General features: G+C 39.0%; 1 protein-coding gene across 1 annotated transcript in view; it reads left to right on the top strand.

Annotated features, from left to right (window-relative positions):
- The window catches only part of DOCK3 (dedicator of cytokinesis 3), a 377,800-nt gene that overhangs the window by 242,895 nt on the left and 114,224 nt on the right, over positions 1–20,681 (top strand). The window contains exons 11-12 of the mRNA XM_065885910.1: positions 1,313–1,373; positions 2,603–2,750. Of these exons, the coding sequence (XP_065741982.1) occupies positions 1,313–1,373; positions 2,603–2,750 (209 nt within the window). The remainder of the gene's footprint in view (positions 1–1,312; positions 1,374–2,602; positions 2,751–20,681) is intronic.

Below are 20,681 nucleotides of genomic sequence, written 5' to 3'. Positions count from 1 at the left end.
AGTATATTTCATTATTCCATCAAGAATTTGGCAAAATATTATAACCATCTAGAATCTAAAAGCTTCAATTTCACCATTACAAATTACTTTTTAATGTCTCCTTTTCTTTCATATGTTCAGGGCCACTCTACAGGGCAGAGCTGGGATTATGGTGAGGCAAGCAAAGCGCAGGATCCTGAGAATGAGACCTTAAATTTTATACCTTAGATGGCTTGCTTGCCTCACCCTAGGCCTAACCCTGCTACAGGGTAAACATAAACATAAAGCAAACATGGGGATTCTAGATCCAAAGCTCATTCAAGATCATGACTACTGCTTGATTGTCCCTTTTCCTGCTTTATTGAAAAGAGATAAGTATCTGGGACAAATCAAAAGATGAAAGATGGGAAGGAAATGGAACTAAGGGACCGTTTCCTAGAAGCAAAAGGGAAATCACAGGAACCTGTCCCATTAAAGATAGAGGTTACTCCTTCAATCATCATTAATTCATAACAGTGGCTGGGAGTGAGCAGCAGTTGATGACCTGGTGAAAGTCTGAAACAATACATATTAAAGGAAGTTTTATTACTTCGAGTATAATGTGTTAAATAAAGTATAAATATATACTCAAACATTTTTTTTCAAAATGTGTTCTACACATAAATAATGTATAAAATTATTTTTATAACTCTAGTTTTAAAAGTGATTCTGGATGAGATTTGTTTACTTAAAGGAAGCCCTTAAAATTTTCCAGATAAAATTATTTTCAGCTTTATACTTCAGCATAAATGATACATATCTAAATTTAGAAATGGGAGATCTAATTATTGAGGTGTCACTAAAACCAAAGTAATCGCTTTTCAAGGGAACATATCTAGTGTATAATAATCATTTGTGGACAGCAGAATAAATGTAAAATTAGTAGAGAGTAAACTTTCAGAATTTCAGTCATTAATGAGCCTTTTGGTGTTTTCCCTTTCTTTTTCTGCATTGGAAATATCTTTTGTTACAGAATGTTTTTATATGATTTTGGAATAAACATGGATAAGTCAGTGTCATGGAGATTTCTAATGTGAGAACTTTCGGAGATAGGTGGTCTAAATAAGAGCTGGAAAAATATTGTCAACAAAATAATCTTCCAAGGGCACATAAGATGTCCAGGCTTTCACTGCAGGAATCTTATAAACACTAAACTGCTATGTGCTTTAATCCCCTTTCCCCACCTATAGCATATGCTAAAAGCAGCAAAAGCAAACCATTATGAGGTTCAAAATGAAATTTTAATTATTTTCTATGTATTCATTGCCTTAATTTATTTTTTCTCTTTTCTTAGGATCTGAGCAGCAAAGATATGAAGAGAGATTTATATATAGTTGCCCATGTGATACGAATAGGTACGGTTCACTTTATCAATTCACATGACTAAGACCACCCCAACTTGGGATATCTACTGTGTATGACCTTTGTCTTCTGCCTAGCTCTTCAGGTTTTAGGATTACTTCAGGTACTTCAGGTTTTAGGATTAGAGTCCAGCTTGTACTGGAGCTGTACCTTAAGCTCAGCTGCTGCAATAGCTGAATTTGATAGAAATGAAAGCATTTTCTGCTTCCTATTTGTTTTTGGACACATACTTTTTATTTCAAGTGGCCTGCTTTTTTACATTCTCTCCATCTTATGTTCTGCCTCTGTACCAGCCCTCTGCCTCAGAGATCTTATAACGGATTGCCAGGGTTGCCAGCTTAACAGGTAGTGAATGGCCTTTGCTGTGTTTTGTATCAAAAAGTATGTATCTATGCTATTTTCCACAAAATTAGAGTTACTGTCATTACTGCACTAGATGGATGGTATCTCACTTCTACCCCACCCAAGATTTTTGCTACCTGTGGTTCATTTGTCCAGTCTTATTTTAAGTTTATGACATAATTTGCGGGCCCATGACTAACCAAGTCGTCTTTCATAGTGGGTTCTGCCATGTCCTGTACAGCAAAAGAGTTGTTTTGCCAACAACAAAACAACTCTTTTGCTGTACTTTTGGGTTTTTGTTTTGCTGTACTTGATAAAGCATTTGTTGAGGTTCCAGTTCTGCATTTGCAAGTCCTCTTGCCACTATAAGCACAGCCTTGGTAGGCAGGAAAATCAAGCTCCCATCTACTTTCTGAGACTCTTCTTGCTCCTACAGTGGTTCAGGAGCAGCTTTGGCTGGAAGAATTTGGTTGGAAGAATAGTACATTGTCCTCGTTATCTCTGTATACATAACTTTTACCTGTCAGCTAAAATACTCAACTAAGAAGTTAAAATATATTAGCACATTGGTTTTTCTAAGAAATTCATGAAACCACTGTTTCATTCACATATGATTAATAAATGGACTGTTGGTGTTGAGGAGGGAAGTAAGGATGATTAATTGAACGTGGTGCAGGGGAAGAGCCCTGGCCAAAGGCCTGTTTGGCATTCCTCTACATAAATAACCTTGCATCCTTGGATGGCTCCCTTCATCTTCAGTCTTCCAGTTTAGAAAATCTCTTAAGATACCTATAGCTCTGGCATCCTTGGATGACAATTCGGTGGTGCTATAGAGGAGCATGGAGTTCTCAGTCTGACTGGTGTTTCTGCTGTGCCCCAGGCCGGATGCTCCTGAATGACTCAAAGAAGGGCCCTGCTCATCTGCACTATCGGCGGCCGTATGGCTGTGCAGTCCTAAGCATCCTGGATGTCCTGCAGTCGCTCACAGAATTAAAGGAAGAGAAGGATTTTGTTCTTAAGGTTTACACGTGAGTAATGGACCTCAGAAATATTAATGATTTGCAACATAAGACATCCCAGCACTGCCCTTGAGAGCAGAAGTTCTCAAGCTTTGCAGGACACAGACTCATCAGGTTATGTAGGATAGGGAATTTTTTGAAAATGCAAAGATTTCCTTCTAAAGGTTTGGGATGGGCCCAGGCAACTGTATTTTTAATACGCTTCCCAGGTGATTCTGAAACAGCTGAACTTGGAATGTTCTATTCTAAAGTAAAAGTCTGGTGATACACAATTCCTCTTCTCTCCAGGACTAGCCAACCTTATTACGTATTTACAGGAAAGCTAATAATCTAATTTCTCCTGTGTTTTGGCTGTAAAAGAGTCATCTGTGTCTAATACTTGCCCACCAGCTGTTGTAACTGAGCTGGCTACTGATGTAAATTGCTTCAAAGAATGATCACAAGTCAGGTTGCCCTGTCTTTGAAGAAAAGCCAGTTTTTCTGAGGAGCTAAGGTTTTACACTTCATTTCTGCCACCACTGATCTATGCCACCAGCCAAGTATGGCATTATTTTTAGTGTTCATCATCCAAGGGCTCTGCCTTACAGAAGCAGTGCATCTCCTCCTGACTCTTGTTAAACAACAGAAAAAACAAAGAAAAGTAACACAGAATCCAGGTGTATCGTCTGTCTTTGCTTGTAGAGACTTAGGCATGAATCATAATGCTGAAAATATGATCAATGGTGAGTTTAGTGAGTTTTTAAAGCAAGTGTATTTCTAACTGTGAGAATTAAAAAAAGAAATCTCTCCCCTTTTGGTTTTAACCCAATATTGTTTTTTCAAATTAAATCTAATGCTGTCAATCACCAGGTTAATATATCTTTACCATAATATTTGTGTGTATTTTTCTAAATTATCTGTTCTATCTGATTCAGGCATGAAGTAAACTTAATTCACAATTATGCTTAATTTGGACCTTTGTATAATCAACCACATTTTATTAATTTCAAAATAAAGGCCCAGGTATCCTTATTACGTATTTTGCCTTAAGCTCTGTTTTGTTCAGAGTTGTGTACTTGATGTGATGAGGATCTTCCTTTGAAATAATAACTTACAAAGGAAATTTTAGCAGGTTTCCTCTTCCTTTCATGCATCAGTCACAGCCTTTCTCCATTTACAAAATCTCTTCAATGATGGGTGATGGTACCTCCTTCTTCTTTTCTTTTTTTAATAAATTTACTTATTTATTTATTTTTATCTTTTTGGCTGCGTTGGGTCTTTGTTGCGGTGTGCGGGCTTCTCATTGTGGTGGCTTCTCTTGTTGCGGAGCACGGGCTCTAGGTTCACAGGCTTCAGTAGTTGTGGCTCGCGGGCTCTAGAGCACAGGCTCAGTAGTTGTGGTGCGCGGGCTCAGTTGCTCCGCGGCATGTGGGATCTTCCTGGACCAGGGCTCGAACTCATGTCCCCTGCATTGGCAGCTGGATTCTTAACCACTGCGCCACCAGGGAAGTCCCGGGACCTGCTTCTTGATACAAGGTCCTTTCCTCCCTTTGAAAAGGACTAAATGTTAATCCAAAATCATCATCATTATCATCTTACTCCACTCTATCCTTTCTAAGGGCATGGAGTTTATAGATAGCACTCCAGAGTTGCATCTCTGCACATATCAGCTGTTCCTTGCTTCAGTGCAAATTCTCATTGTGGATAGGGGCTTGCACAGCATCTCTCTTGAAATCATGCTATCAAGCTTAATTAGCCTAATTGCTTCTAAAACAACAGTTTTCAGTACTAACATGTCACTTTTCAAGAAGTGGGATTCATGTGTAGCTTTTTCTTAGCTCCTTTCTCTGAGCTGTGCCTAATATATCAGTTCTAAAAAGCCAAAGAAAGATATTGTTTTCAACAGAGAAGATAGTTTTTTTTTTAAGTGTTTTGAAGGACTAATAGAGTTAAAATGTAGGACAATTTTTCCACTTGATAGTATTAACAGACTTTCAAAGACACTTCCATGTTTGTGAAGTTGATTTTGTGCACAGTACGGAATTCCTCTAGGGTTAGTGTTTTAAATCCACATCAGCACAGTGAATTCAGCCCTACGGAGAAGTAATATTTTTCAATAAATTTTAGGGGACATGTTTGTTAGGTTTAATTGGAAGCTTAAAGGTTTTACTAATAGCTACTGATAGTGTTTTAACCTTTGCTAGGACAGAATTTTGCAAGGATAAAAAAATCTCTTGTATAGTTTTAATCAGTGAATTAGCAAAATATCTCATTAGTTGTTGACCTTCTCATTGTTTCTTCTGTTATTCAGAGTCAGCCTCAGGCCTCAAGCCCCTGTATGTCTCTTGTCATGACCCCTGCTCTGGCTTTATAGATATTTAATATCATGTGTGTTGGGAAGGCACCACATCCTTTTTTTAAAAATCACAACAAGAAGCTGAGGTGTAAAAACTAGGTCGCTTTTTAGTGAGCCAGAAACCTTAAAAATCACAAACGAATAACCACTATGTGAAGTTCATTCTGATATAGATATCATGTTTGTTCTTGGCCAGAGGGACTGGACTCTCAGGCAGGCACAAGGCTTGCTGAATCTGGAGCCTAGGATGTGAAAGGAGAGGAATGCCAAGGAGCTAAAGCCAGCATTGGGATGGGTGGAGGGTGACCATAAATAGTACATATGACCAAATACAAGATGCCTCTGAATATGTGATGACCACTCTCCAACTTCACATTGAAAAAAGTCCAAACACTTTTAGGCCAACTTTAATGAAATAAATAACTACTTAGAATATTAAATTTATTGTTTTAGTTATATTTTAAATCATATTATATAAAATGTGTATTACACACTATGTACTCAATCACATATTATGTAAAATTGAGAAGTATTGCTTTTTCCCCACTTCCACATTTTATGAGAAGATTTTATTTGAATTCTTTATGTGCAACCATGCCATTAGGTCTTTGTCATCACTATAGCCATATTCTGAGTCATCTGACAGTTTTCCAAGGCACATTATCAGGTTTGGTTTTGATATATCACTCTTTGAATCCTTAATGATGCTTTCAGTGGAGATTTATCTTGAGACCCAATAACATATTTCCTGAATAGTTGGATGCTTGATGTTTTTATGTTTTCATTTGTCATGTAGGCCTATGTATATGACCTTAATGATACAGCCACTTACTACGCTGCTTTTTAGGTGAGTTTTACAGTAGCATCCAGTACTTCAATTTGGAGGTCATATCCAAGGATGATTACTAAATCTGTGTAGTTTTGCTCTTAAAAATTTTTTTAACCAAGATAAAATTTATAAGCATCTAAAGCTTGCATTGGTAATAATGTATCTTATCCAAAGGATAATGTAACGTATCCAAACAGTGCTGTGATGTTAAAAATAAAGGGGTTCAGAGAATGCCCTATAACATGAAAGGCTTTGTGAGGGTGGAAATACAAGGTGGCAGCCTCTTCTGTGAGTGATGCCTGGAAGGGAACCTCTCCTTGTATTTGGAATAGACACAGGCATTTCCTCAGAACACCACCTTTGGGTTCTTTGTTTCATCACTACCTTATCTATGAAACTGCCTTAAGTTGAGGGGATTTGTTTAGGAGCCATTCTTAAATGGAAGCTCATTCTTAAATGAGTAAAGGACCATTGGGTCACTCTCATTTTGGTACAGATTAAAGGAGTCTGATGTCTTTATATGTAATAACTCTAAATGAAAAATTCTGCTTCTCACTTGCAAGTCAGGTAAAGAAATAGCTCATATTTCTCTTTCTCCTAGCCTAGGCCTTCTCAATTTTCAGTGGATCATCATCCACCCAGGACCATTATCTGCTGGGTCCATTATCAGTGTTCAGACATGGCGTTGTTTGAGCATCTGCACCAAATGTCTTTTCAGGCCATACAAGGAAGACTCAAATCCAGTAGGTCTCTGTCCATGGAACTGCTCTACTTTGACTTCTAGTGCCCAGTCTCTCTAGCCTCAGTGTCTAACTGGGTTTTTGTGTGTGTTAGTGCTGCTGCAAAACAGAACACGTTAAATAATGAACCAAAATAAAGAAAGTTAGCTCAGGATGACTCCCTGCTCATGCAGAGGTGAGAGGTTCACAACAGGAGTCTCTAACATGGATTTAGTGTTGGCACATGAGGTCCCAAGTATTCTCTGCCACAGGATTGAAAAAACAAATGTGCTTTCTCTTCCCTTTCTTTTCTGTTCTGCTGCTACTCTAGAAAGAGTGATATGAAAGAACAGTGGCTCTACAAGTATACAAACATAGAGCTGGCTTTGTATAACAACTTTAACTGACTTAAAAGTATGTCAGCAGTATGTATGATCCCAGCTTGGTTTTTAAAAACATAGATGTAATACTTTCACCTATTAGATAGATTAGGTAGATGAGATGATAGAAGCTGTGAGATTTGGAAAAGTCATCCTAATTCCCAGAACTTTAGTTTCCTCATCTAAAAAATTGGGGGTGGGAGGGTGGAATAAGGTAATGTAAGACAGACAGGAAAAAAAAAAGAACCCATTTGAACTAGTGAATCAAACAGGAAAGAGGTGGAAAAATAAATGAGAGGATTGGTGGTTCAGGAAATGAGATATACCCAAATGATAGGTGTATTACATGCCATCTAAAAGGAGTTTCTTGTCTTTTTTTTGCTAGTGACTCTTGTTTATTGGCAAGTTCCACTTTCACATCTAAACTACAAATCCTACATAATTCCATCCATAGTATCTTAATTACTTCATGGTGGCCACATAAAATGTCACCTGTTTTCAATGGTAATATCAGTGTACATTTGTTTAGCGCTCTGTACTCTCTCAGAGCCCTTCTGGCTATATAATCACATTGAAACTTCATAACAAGCCTGTGCACTGAGTGGAACTTCACCATCTTACAGAGGTAGAGGTGGTCAACACCAGTTAAGTAAGTGACTAAGCAAATTAATGACATTTCTTGGAAGAACAGAATAATGGTAGTAATCATACTTCGATTTTAAATTAATTTTTCATTTAACCTATAATGATTCAAAAACAGCACCAATAACAAAAAATGCTAGGGATAGAATCATATCATGGGCTTTATAGAACGTGTTATTTTCTTTTTAAATTTTTTTTAATATTTTTATTTTTATTTTATTTTATTTTATTTTTGGCTGCGTTGGGTCTTTTGTTGCTGCACGCGGGCTTTTCTCTAGTTGCGGCAAGCGGGGGCCACTCCTTGTTGCAGTGTGCAGGCTTCTCACTGTGGTAGCTTCTCTTGTTGCAGAGCATGGGCTCTAGGTGCATGGGCCTCAGTAGTTGCGGCACGCGGGCTCAGTCGTTGTGGCTCACGGGCTCTAGAGTGCAGGCTCCGCGGCATGTGGGATCTTCCCACAGCAGGGCTTGAACCCATGTACCCTGCATTGGCAGGCAGATTCTTAGCCACTGCGCCACCAGGAAAGCCCTAAACTTTTTATTTTAAATTGAAGTATAGCCGATTAACAATGTTGTGATAGTTTCAGGTGCACAGCAGAGCGACTCAGCCATACATATACATGTATCCATTCTCCCCCAAAGTCCCCTCCCATCCAGGCTGCCACATAACATTGAGCAAAGCTCCCTGTGCTATACAGTAGGTCCTTGTTGGTTATCCATTTTAAATATAGCAGTGTGTATATTTAAAACAAACTCTCTAACTATCCCTTGCCCCTATCCTTCCTAGAACGTGTTATTTTTTAAGTGTTTATTCTTCTTTATGGTCAACATTTAGTTTTTATGGCTGTTGGGTTGTCATACCTTTTATTAACCAGTAATAAAGGCACAAATTAGATTTAAAAGCTGTATTAATATTTCTGTTAGTAAAAATTTAGACATTTCTATCCTAAAGGAAACCCTAATATAAATAAATGCAGGATGTATAATCATTCAGCACAAAGATGCATGTAAGAATATATATCATACAGTACAAAAGCTGCTGTAAGAGAGCATTAAAAAATCAGAAAGCCTAGAGCAAAGGACAGAAGAAAGCCCATATCAGTTATGACAATAAATATAATTGAGATGAAAGAAAATCCTATTAGGTAAAAATTCTTAAAATAGAGGCAAAGGGCTTCCCTGGTGGCGCAGTGGTTGAGAGTCTGCCTGCCGATGCAGGGGACACGGGTTCGTGACCCAGTCCGGGAGGATCCCACATGCCACGGAGCGGCTGGGCCCGTGAGCCATGGCTGCTGAGCCTGCGCGTCCGGAGCCTGTGAGAGGCCCACGTACCGCAAAAAAAAAAAAAAAAAAAGAGGCAAAACCCAAAATGAATCTATGTATTAGTGAGAGACTCACAAATATAATGAGAAACAAAAAGATTAATAACAAATAAGCTAAGTATAATAATAAAATACAGACAAAATGAAATGTAATATTAATGATAAAAAATAAATTCTAATGTAAAAAGTATGAAATGAATGTGCTGTGTAAGGAGTATCAGGGATTGACAGAAAAAGAAAACACACACACAATAAAGTTAAATTTGGTTTCCTCTTTCATCCTCCAAGAATACATATCTCACGGGAAGCAAAATGGCTTCTCAGGGTAGGCACACACATAACATGTAATGCATCACTCACTCCCTCAGCCCTAGACTCCCCAGCAGAAGCAACCCTCTACTTTGGACTCTGCAAAGTAGAGGGTGACTACTCTACTACCGTTAAATTAAGGGTTCACACTTCATTCCGGAGATATTTACTCAACAGTTCATGTTCTTCAGTTTAAAGAAACGTTGACCAAACATAGCCTTAACACACTCACCTTCTTAACTGGGGAAAGAAAGCAGAGTGAGAAGCCCAGGTATCCTTGCCAGCATCTCTGCCTCCAGCTCACCAGTGTTCCAGAAAGACCTTTTTTTTCCTTTACAGGGATAAGAAGAGCTGATATACTGATACATGGTGAAATTTATAGTGAAGGTCTAATTGTTGTGACCTTTGAACATAATAATGACTCAAAATTATTATGTCCAATTTATTATAAATATAAACATAAAAGTACAGTAAAATCAAGAGATTTGTTAACATCCCTTTTGACATATAAGAAGACAAAAATTAGGATGGAGATAAATATCTAAATCAGATAAATAAATCTGACTTAAGAGAGAATCTGAATAAGGTTGATGTGACAGAGAATAACAGCATCATTGAGCACTCACCTGGGCTGTTATCTCTTTTTTACATATGAGGGAGACAGGACACAGAGTGGTGAGGCACGTGCCTGAGCAGCCTTGTTAAGAGACCATACTCTTAGCTACTTGCTCTCCTACCTCTGCACAGGGTGGCATAATTTATCATCTAAATCAGTACATGCTGATAGTCAAATGGAGTGCTATTGCTTGCCAGGACAGCAGATGTAACTGGAGTATCCCAGCTCACCAGGCTGTATGATTCTTCCAGTGCTAAAAAAAAAAAAAAAAAAAAAAGATTTGTCCAACAAACAGAATACATCTTTTCCAGGACCCATGGAACATTTTACAAAAATTATTCATAGAAAAAAATTTCATAAATTCCACATGGCACAAGCCACACTCTGATCACAGTGCAGTTAGCATATTAGTCATCCAGAGGGGAAAGACCTTACAATAATTCTGATATCAAAAAAGATAACTTGACAAAGGTCAACCTTCATTCCCAATTATTTAATAATTTTGGCTTAGTAAACTAAGAATAAAAATGCTGTTTGTTGCAGTTTGAGGGGGCTAATGGATATCAGTAGATTGGTTTTGAGATCAGAATGTTAAGTGGGTGTAGATTAAAATGGATGTACCAATGTAGAGTCACATAGGTACATGTGGCATATTTTTTTTAATTTATAGTGTGTATATCTACTATAAATTTATAGTGTGTATATATATATATATATATAGCAGTATGGATAAATGTGACACCTTTATTAGCAACAAAGACAACCCTCAGAATGGGAGAAAATATTTGCAAATGAAGCAACCGACAAGGGATTAATCTCCAAAATATACAAATAGCTCATGCAGCTCAATCAAAAAAACAAATAACCCAGTCAGAAAATGGGCAGATCTAAATAGACATTTCTCCAAAGAAGACATACAGATGGCTAAAAAGCACATGAAAAGATGCTCAACATCAATAATTATTAGAGAAATGCAAATCAAAACTACAATGAGGTGTCACCTCACACTGGTCAGAACGGCCATCATCAAAATATCTACAAACAGTAAATGTTGGAAAGGGTGTGGAGAAAAGGGAACCTTCCTGCACTGTTGGTGGGAGTGTAAATTGGTACAGCCACTATGGAGAGCAATATGGAGGTTCCTTAAAAAACTAAAAATAGAACTACCATATGAACTTGGACTTGTGCAGATAATCCAGGATAATTTTATCTCAAGATCCTCAATTACAACTGCAAAGACACTTTTTCCAAATAAGGAAACATTCACATTTCTAGGGATTAGGATATGGACATATCTTTTTAGGGACCACCATTCAACGCATTCTAACTTTTGATTAACATTAACCCTGAATTAGAAAGACTTTTAAAGTCACAGTCAGTGTGGGGCCTGTTGGTGCAGAGATTGTGTGCTGTCTGCAAACAGGTTGCTCCCAAAAGAGGGAAGAGGCAGATCTGAAATGTTCATGTGTGGGTCCTTCTCCTAGAAGCACTGGCCAAAGAAGTCACTCCTTTTCGCAGGAAAGTGATGGAAGGAGTGGAAGTGTTACTCACATAAGAGTTTTCACCACCTGGAAAGAGGAATAAAAATAAGTATTCTTGCTAAAGCACTATATATATGGGGTTTTTTTGTTTGTTTTTTTTTTTTTTTGCGGTACGCGGGCCCCTGACTGTTGTGGCCTCTCCCATTGCGGAGCACAGGCTCCAGACACACAGGCTCAGCGGCCATGGCTCACGGGCCTAGCCGCTCCACGGTATGTGGGATCTTCCTGGACCGGGGCACGAACCCGTGTCCCCTGCATCAGCAGGCGGACTCTCAACCACTGCGCCACCAGGGAAGCCCCCCTTTAATCCATTTTGAATTTATTTTTGTTTATGGTGTTAGAGAATGTTCTAATTCCATTCTTTTACATGTACCTGTCCAGTTTTCCCAGCACCAGTTACCGGAGAGACCATCTTTTCTCCATTGTATTGGTATATTCTTGCCTCCTTTGTTGAAAACTAATTGACTGTAAGTGTACGGGTTTATTTCTGGGCTCTCTATCCTGTTCCATTGATCTCTATGTCTGTTTTTGTGACAGTAACATACTATTTTGATAAATTCAGCTTTGTAGTATAGTCTGAAATCCTCCAGCTCCGTTCTTCTTAAGATTTTTCTGGCTATCCAGGATCTTTTGTGTTTCCATACAAATTTTAAAATTTTTTGCTCCAGTTCTGTGAAAAATGCCATTGGTAGTTTGGTAGGGATTGCACTGAATCAGTAGATTGCCTTGGGTAGTATAGTCATTTTAACAGTATTCATCCTCCCAATCCAAGAATATGGTATATCTTTCCATCTGTTTGTGTGGTCTTCAATTTTTTTCGTCAGCATCTTACAGTTTTCAGAGGACAGGTCTTTTGCCTCCTTAGGTAGGTTTATTCCTAGGTATTTCATTATTTTTGATGTGATGGTAAATGGGGTTATTTCCTTAATTCTGCTTTCTAATAGTTCATTGCTATTGTATAGAAATGCAGCAGATTTCTGTATATTAATTTTGCATCCAGCAACTTTACCGAATTCATTGATGAGCTCTAGTAGCTTTCTGGTAGCATCTTTAGGATTTTCTATGTATAGTATCATGACACTGGCAAACAGTGACAGTTTTACTTGTTTTCCAATTTGGATTCCTTTTATTTCTTTTTCTTCTCTCATTGCTGTGGCTAGGATTTCCAAAATTATGTTGAATAAAAGTGGCAAGAGTGGATATCTTTGTCTTGTTCCTGATCTTAGAGGGAATACTTTCGGCTTTTCACTGTTGTGTATGATGGTAGTGGGTTTGTAATTTATGACCTTTATTATGTTGAGGTGTGTTCCCTCTATGCCAGCTTCCTGAAGAGTTTTTATCATAAATGATGTTGAATTTCATCAAAAGCTTTTTCTGCATCTATTGAGATGATCATATGGTTTTTATTCTTCAATATGTTAGTATGGTGTATCACATTGATTGATTTGTGGATATTGAAAAATCCTTGCATTTCTAGGATAAATCCCACTTGACCATGGTGTATGATCCTTTTAATATATTGTTGGAGTCAGTTTGCTAGTATTTTGTTGAGGGTTTTGGTGTCTTTGTTCATCAGTGATATTGGCCTGTAATTTTCTTTTTTTATGATATCTTTGTCTGGTTTTCATATCAGGGTGATCGTGGCCTCATAGGATGAATTTGGAAGTGTTGTTTTCTCTGCAGTTTTTTTGGAATAGTTTCAGAAGGATGGGTGTTAACTCTTCTCTAAATTTTTGGTGGAATTTACCTATGAAGCCATCTAGTCCTGGACTTTTGTTTATCGGGAGTTTTTAAATTACTGATTCATTTTCAGTACTGATAATTGGTCTGTTCATATTTTCTATTTCTTCCTAGTTAAGTCTTGGAAGATTGTACCTTCTAAGAATTTGTCCATTTCTTCTAGGTTGTCCATTTTATTGGCATATAATTGCTCATAGTAGTCTCTTATGATCCTTTGTATTTCTGTGGTGCTGGTTGTAACTTCTCCTTTTCCATTTCTGATATCATTGATTTGGGCCCTCTCCCTTTTTTTTCTTGATGACTCTGGCTAAAGGTTTATCCATTTTGTTTATATTTGCCAAGAACCAGCTTTTAGTTTCATCGATCTTTTCTATTTTTTTTTTTTAGTCTCTATTTCATTTATTTTTGCTCTGATTTTATGATTTCTTTCCTTCTACTAACTTTGGGTTTTCTTTGTTCTTTTTTCTCTAGTTGCTTTAGGTGTAGGGTTAGTTTGTTTATTTGAGATTTTTCTTGTTTCCTGAGGTAAGCTTGTATCGCTCTAAACTTCCTTCTTAGAACTGCTTTTGCTGCACCCCATAGGTTTTGGATCATCTTGTTTTCATTTGTGTCTAGGTATTTTTTAATTTCCTCTTCGATTTCTTCAGTGATCCACTGGTTGTTTAGTAGCATATTGTTTAGCCTCCACATGTTTGTGTTTTTTGCAGTTCTTTTCTTGTGGTTGATTTCTAGCCTCATAGCATTGTGGTTGGAAAAGATGCTTGATATGATTTTAGTTTTCTTAAATTTACTGAGGCTTGCCTTGTGGCCCAGCATGTGTTCTGTCCTGGAGAGTGTTCCACATGCACTTGAAAAGAATGTGTATTCTGCTGCTTTTGGATGGAATGCTCTGTAAATATTAATTAAATCCATCTGGTCTAACATGTCATTTAAGGCCTGTGTTTCCTTTTTGATTTTCTGTCTGGATAACGTGTCCATTGATGTAAGTGGGGTATTTTTAAAATAAATTAATTTATTAATTAATTTATTTTGGCTCCATTGGGTCTTTGTTGCTGCTCACGCGGGCTTTCTCTAGTTGCGGCTAGTGGGGGCTACTCTTCGTTGCGGTACGCAGGCTTCTCATTGCGGTGGCTTCTCTAGGCGCATGGGCTTTGGTAGTTGCAGCACGCAGGCTTAGTAGTTGTGGCTCGTGGGCTTTAGAATGCAGCCTCAGTAGTTGTGACGCACAGGCTTAGTTGCTCCACAGCATGTGGAATCTTCCCAGACCAGGGCTCGAACTTGTGTCCCCTGCTTTGGCAGATGAATTCTTAACCACTACACCAACAGGGATGTCCCCTAAGTGGGGTATTAAAGTCTCCTACTATTATTGTGTTACCATTGATTCTTTCTTTTATATTTGTTAATATTTGCCTTATATATTGAGGTGCTCCTATGTTGGGTGCATATATATTTACAGTTGTTATATCTTCTTCTTGGATTGATCCCTTGATCATTATGTAGTGTCTTTCTTTATTTCTTATAACAATCTTTATTTTAAAGTCTATTTTGTCTGATATAAGTATTGCTACTCTGGCTTTCTTTTGATTTCCATTTGCATGGACTGTGTTTTTCCATCCCCTCACTTTCAGTCTGTATGTGTCTCTAGATCTGATATGAGCCTCTTGTAGGCAGCATATATGGGTCCTGTTTTTGTATCCATTCAGCCAGTGTGTGTCTTTTGGTTGGAGCATTTAGCCCATTTACATTTAAAGTAATTATTGATATGTATGTTCCTATTGCCATTTTAATTGTTTTCGATTTGTTTTTATAGGTCTTATTTTCCCTTTTTTCTTTTGCTCTCTTCTCTTGTGATTTGATGACTATCTTTAGTGTTACATTTGGATTCCTTTTTCTTTTTTGTGTGTATATCTGTTATAAATTTTGGTTTGCAATTACGTCAGGTGTTTGTATAGCTGTCTTTGTATATACATGATTGTTGTAAGTTGCTGATCTCTTAATTTCAGATGCATTTTAGATACCTTGCATTTGTACTCTCCTCCTCTCATGATTACTGTTTTTGATATCATATTTTACATCTAATTGTTTTGTGTATCTCTTTAACTGCTTATTGTGGATACAGGTGATTTTATCACTCTTGTGTTTTAACCTCCCTATGAGCTTTGTTTGTGGATATTTTCTACCTTTACTGTATGTTTCCCTTTACCAATGAGCTTTTTCATTCTGTAATTTTCTTGTTTCTAGTTGTGGCCTTTTCTTTTTTACCTGGAGAAGTTCCTTTAACATTTGTTGTAAAGCTGGTTTGGTGGTGCTGAATTCTTTAGCTTTTGCTTGTCTGTAAAGCTTTTGATTTCTCCTTCTAATCTGAGAGCCTTGCTGGGTAGAGTATTCTTGGTTGTAGGTTCTTCTCTTTCATCACTTTAAATATATCATACCATTCCCTTCTAGCCTGCTGAGTTTCTGCTGAAAAATTGGCTGATAGTATTATGGGAGTTCCCTTGTATGTTATTTGTTGCTTTCCCCTAGCTGCTTTTAGTTTTCTCTATCTTTAATTTTTGTCATTTTGATTACAATGTATCTTGTCTATTCCTCTTTGGGTTAATCCTGTGTGGGACTCTGTGCTTCTTGAACTTGGGTGACTGTTTCCTTTCCCAGATGAGGGAGGTTTTCAGCTGTTATCTTTTCAGATATTTTCTTGGGCCCTTTCTCTCTTCTCCTGGGACCCCTTTAATGTGAATATTAGCAGACTTGATGTTGTCCCAGAGGTCTCTTAATCTGTCCTGACTTCTGTTCATTCTTCTTTCGTCTGTTCAGCAGCAGTGATTTCCACTACTCTGTCTTCCCAGCTCACTGATCCATTCTTCTGATTCATTTAGTCTACTGTTGATTCCTTCCAGTGCATTTTTCATTTCAGTTATTGTATTCTTCATCTCTGTTTGGTTGTTCTTTATATTTTCTAACTCTGTTAAAAAATTTCTGACTTCTTTTTCTGTGAATCCATTCTTCTCTCGAGTTCTTTGATTATCTTTACGATCATTACTCTGAACGCCTTGGGTAGATTGCCTGTCTCCACTTCACTTAGTTGTTCTTCTGGGGTTTTATCTTGTTCTTTCATCTGAAACATATTTCTCGTTTTGTCTCAGTTGCTATTTGTATTTTTATGTATGTGGTAGGTTAGTTACTTTTCTTGACCTTGGAGAAGCGGCCCTCTGTAGAAGCATCCTATGCATCCCAGCAGTTCCGCACTCCCGTCACCCAAGCTGTGTGCTCTAAGGGTTCACTCGAAGAGGGCTATGTGGGTCCTTCTGTTGTGGTGGGCTAACTGTGTGGATGGTCTGATAGGCCCCTAGTCTGGTTGGTTGCCAGAACCTGCTTTGTGTGGATGCTACTGGCTGCTGTTTAGCGGGGCCTGGTCATGAGGTGGCTGGTTGTGCAATCCTACATCACCCCCAGGGCTAGTGCTGGCTTACTGGTGGGTGGAGTCAGAGTCCTGAAGACTCTGGGGCTGTTGCCCTCCCACTGGCAGGTGAAGCCAGATCCTGGGGTTAGTGCCAGTCTACTAGCAAGCAGAGCTTGTTCCTGGAGTCTGGCTGCAGCCCAGGGATCCCAGAGCTCATTTCAGGTTGTTTTGTGGGGAGATGTTGGTTCCTGACACAGTTGGGTATGGGTTCTGGCGTGTCCTAAAGGTTGCATTGGCCCGCTAGTGGGCCAGGCCAGGGCCCAGCTGATCCCAGGGTAGGGTCTGCCCTGTATTGAGGGGTCGTAGTTTTCTTGCTTCTGGCGTCTGCCCCCTTGTGGATGAGGTTGGTCTAGAGGCTTGGTCTGGCTTCCTGGTGGGAGGGGCTAGTGCTTGTCCACTGGTGGGTACAGCTCCATCTTGGCCCTCTGGTGGGCTGGGCCATGTCTAGGGGCAAGCCCAGAGGTAGCTATGGGCTCTTTTGTCTTTAGGCTGCCTGTCTGCTGATTGTTGGCACTGTGTCCCCACCCAGTTAGTTGTTTGGCCTAAAGTGTCCCAGCAGTGCTGCCTAGAGGCTGTTGGATAGGGCCAGGTCTTGGAACTAAAGAGCCAAGATGTCAGCCATCAACAGTGTTCCCCAGTATGTTTGCCACCAGTGTCTGTGTCCCCAGGGTGAGCTTCATCCACGCCTCACCTCTCCAGGAGATGCTCCAAAACCAGCAGGAAGGTCTGGCCCAGGCTCCTGTCAAATTATATTTTTTTCCCTATGTGCTGGTGTGCATGAGCTTTTGTGTGGAAAAAAAAAGGGAGCTTTTTTCACTCCCTTTAAGAGTGAAGTCTCTATTTTAAGTAAGCCCCACCGGTCTTCAAAACCAAATGCTCTGGGGGCTCGTCTTGCCAGTGCTGGGCTGGGGAGCCTGACGTGGGGCTCAGAACTCTCATTCCTATGGTAGAACTTCTGCAATATAATTATTCTCCAGTTTGTGGGTCACCCATCTGGAGATATGGGGTTTGATTATGAGTCTTCCCCTTCTTCTGGTCTCGTTGTGGTTCCTTCTTTATGTCTTTGGCTGTAGAAGATCTTTTCTGGTAGGTTCCAGTATTTTTTATCAATGGTTGTTCTGCAAATAGTTGTGATTTTGGTGTGAGAAGAGTGTTTTTATTCTGCCATCTTGGCCACTCTCCAAGAAAGAATTTTAATATGGATTATTTGCACTAAATTAAGTTTTAAGCCATAGTCAAAACTGAATAGTTGCAGTTAGATGAATGTAGACAGAATGGGAATTCTGACTGGTGTCAGGGAGACAAGTACACTGAAGCCTGGTGTGGGAGTAAGGTTTTCAGGGTCACAGAACTCTGCAGCTTCTTTCTCTCTGCCCCTCCACCCTCACCCCTGCCCTGCTTTGGGTCCAGACAGACCTGTGTTTAGACTACAGCTTCACCTCACTCTCCTCATCTGTAAGATGAACATGAGAATACCTATCTTAGTGAAATAAAATATGGGAGAATATCCTGATCGTTACCTACCTATATTAGGCATCATAAAAAAGCAGACTTAAAGGTCTTACAAACAACTCTTTAAAACTTCTTGAATACTTTTTTGGGTTGCCCACCTTGGGTAAAGATGAGAAGAAAGTTGGGTGAATACCCACAGAAATCAAGAAGATAAGGAGGTAGTAGGGAAGAGACAAATGGTAAAGTGTGCTCTAGTACATGAGTGAATAAGAACAGTATTCTGAACACTCTTTACTGAGCAGAATCTGCACACCTGATCTGATGCTTTGGAATGCTTAGTGATCCCATGTAGAAAACCAAAAACCTCTCACCCCTCTGTGTTAAACCTTGAGTAAAATCCCTGGACATGTAGTGGTTGAAGTGCTACTTTATTGCCTGTGCTGGTTACCTCCTCTGAGGAAGGTGTGCCACAGAGGCACACAGACCTGTTTTAGATTACAATCCATTGTGAGTCTTATGATTGAGGGCAAACTATCAACATCAGTAATCATGCTCTAAATACTAATTTGATTGGATACAACATAATCATGCTTCATTATAATCATAACTCATTTGGTTAATAAATGCTTATTACATTTATATTTTTTCCTTACAAAATATCCTAGTGATTGGTTAAAATATGCTAATGATACCACATCCATTTAGTTTCAGATGATTTGAGTAGCTCCCTTGGCATTCTAGAAAGGGAGATAATTGAAAGGCCAGTTAAGAGGTGATTATACTGGTTTGGAAGAGAGGTGGTAATGGCTGAACCAAGGCCATGAAGAGGAGAGGTCAGGTGTGACAGATTTTAAGATAACAAAATCTACAGGACGTTATGACAGCTGGAAGAGTTCTGGTTTAGTGAACTAGTGGGTTCTACTCAGAAGGAGTTTCTAGGAGCAGACGGGCGGGTAGGAAATGATAAGCTGTCTTGTGGCCATACAGGTCAGGAACTTAGGGGTGAGTCTGGGCTGGAGACACTGCTTTGGGTCTTATCTGCTTTTGGTGGTGGTTGAAACCATGGGAGCAGGTGAGATTGCCCAGAAAGCTTATATGGTAGGAAGGAAATGAGCTTCAAATGCAGATCTCTGAATGCCAATGATAGTTAAGGGGCATACAAAGGGAGAGGAGTACAGGGGACAAGTCATCAGGTGTCTGGCATCTGAATTGTATGTGTCGGGTGGAAAAGTACATGTCAGTGAAATAATACACATTGTCACTGTTGATGTGGTTGATAAAGCACCAGCTCACTGGTTCTATACTGCCAAAGAACCGGTGAGTGTTTTATTGGAGAAATACTGAAATTATACCACCCATTGGAGAGAGGGAGTTAATTTTCAAGGCTCTTTTTTTTTTTCCTTTTGGTTTTATTTATTTATTTATTTGGATTCTTTGTGTATGTATTATATATATATATATATATGTATATATATACTTGAGATGTATAGCGTGTTACCTTGATATATTTATATATTGTATTATGATTGCCAGTCAAGCAATATTTATCACATTGCATCATTATAGTACAATATTATTGTCTGTATTCATTATACTGTGCATTAGTCAAGACTCTTATTTTGAAGTGGGGGGGAATACACTATAACAAACTACAGTCAGATTTCTATTAAAGAATGTAACTACTGATTTTGTAAACCTAGAAACTGACAAAAATCTGACAGCAAGACAAGTCTCAGTCCTCACCAGCTGGGCACTTCTCTGATGTATTGACTGATTGGAAGAGCTGAGACAGTGTGCATGTCAGACAGGAAGGGCTAGACGTACTGCTGCCAGCACCTCTCACTTTTGATTTCCAACTGAGTTGCTAATCACAAGTGATCATTTTAAAGAACACTCTCCCCCTTCCTTTCCTTGGAAGGATTTCTGTAAGCAGAAGTTATCCTCACAGCTCTGGACTTTGAGAACCTTATCTTTGACAATTCTTTGTAACATCTCTAAGTGAGGCTTATTTCTACTAAGGAGTCCGAAGAGCTACTGATTAAGAAAAATTTGTCCAGTGGCCAACCTCCTTTATCTCTGAATGGTCTCTATACAAACTCTTTTATTTAGAAACCTGTTGTGCTTCACACTGCTGGATGGCACATGATATAACTCTTGCTGGAGTTTCCTCTTGCTGTGGCTGGACTACACACTTCTAAGTTACCATGGAAAGATCCTGTGTGGTTTCCTTTGTGCATGGACTCTGTTTTCTGGGGTCAGTGGGTTCTCCCTATCCAACAGGGGAAGGGAGGGGCCGAGGCTGTGGAGACTCTGGGTGTCACAAGGAATTTTCAAGAGATGATTCTAATCTCATTTCAGTTGTTTCATCAAGATGTCTACATTAGGATGAGGAATTCCTTCCTAGTCTCTGTTCCTAAACCATACCAAGTGGTTGTATGACTGCAGCTTTCTTGGAATTTTCCTTTAGAGGGGAAGACTCGAAAAATGTCAGAAATTAATAGAGGTGCAGTGTTGTTCCTCCATTCTCTTTTCTCCCAATCCTGAAGTCCCTAGGAAAGAACTTTATCCTTACATATTTAGGCATCCAGCCTTCTCTACTAA

The sequence above is a fragment of the Phocoena phocoena genome, chromosome 10 (assembly GCF_963924675.1).
Source record: "Phocoena phocoena chromosome 10, mPhoPho1.1, whole genome shotgun sequence".
Classification (NCBI taxonomy): Eukaryota; Metazoa; Chordata; class Mammalia; order Artiodactyla; family Phocoenidae; genus Phocoena; species Phocoena phocoena.
The sequence above is the reverse complement of the archived record's forward strand: the minus strand, read 5'-3'. Positions and strand labels throughout refer to the sequence as shown.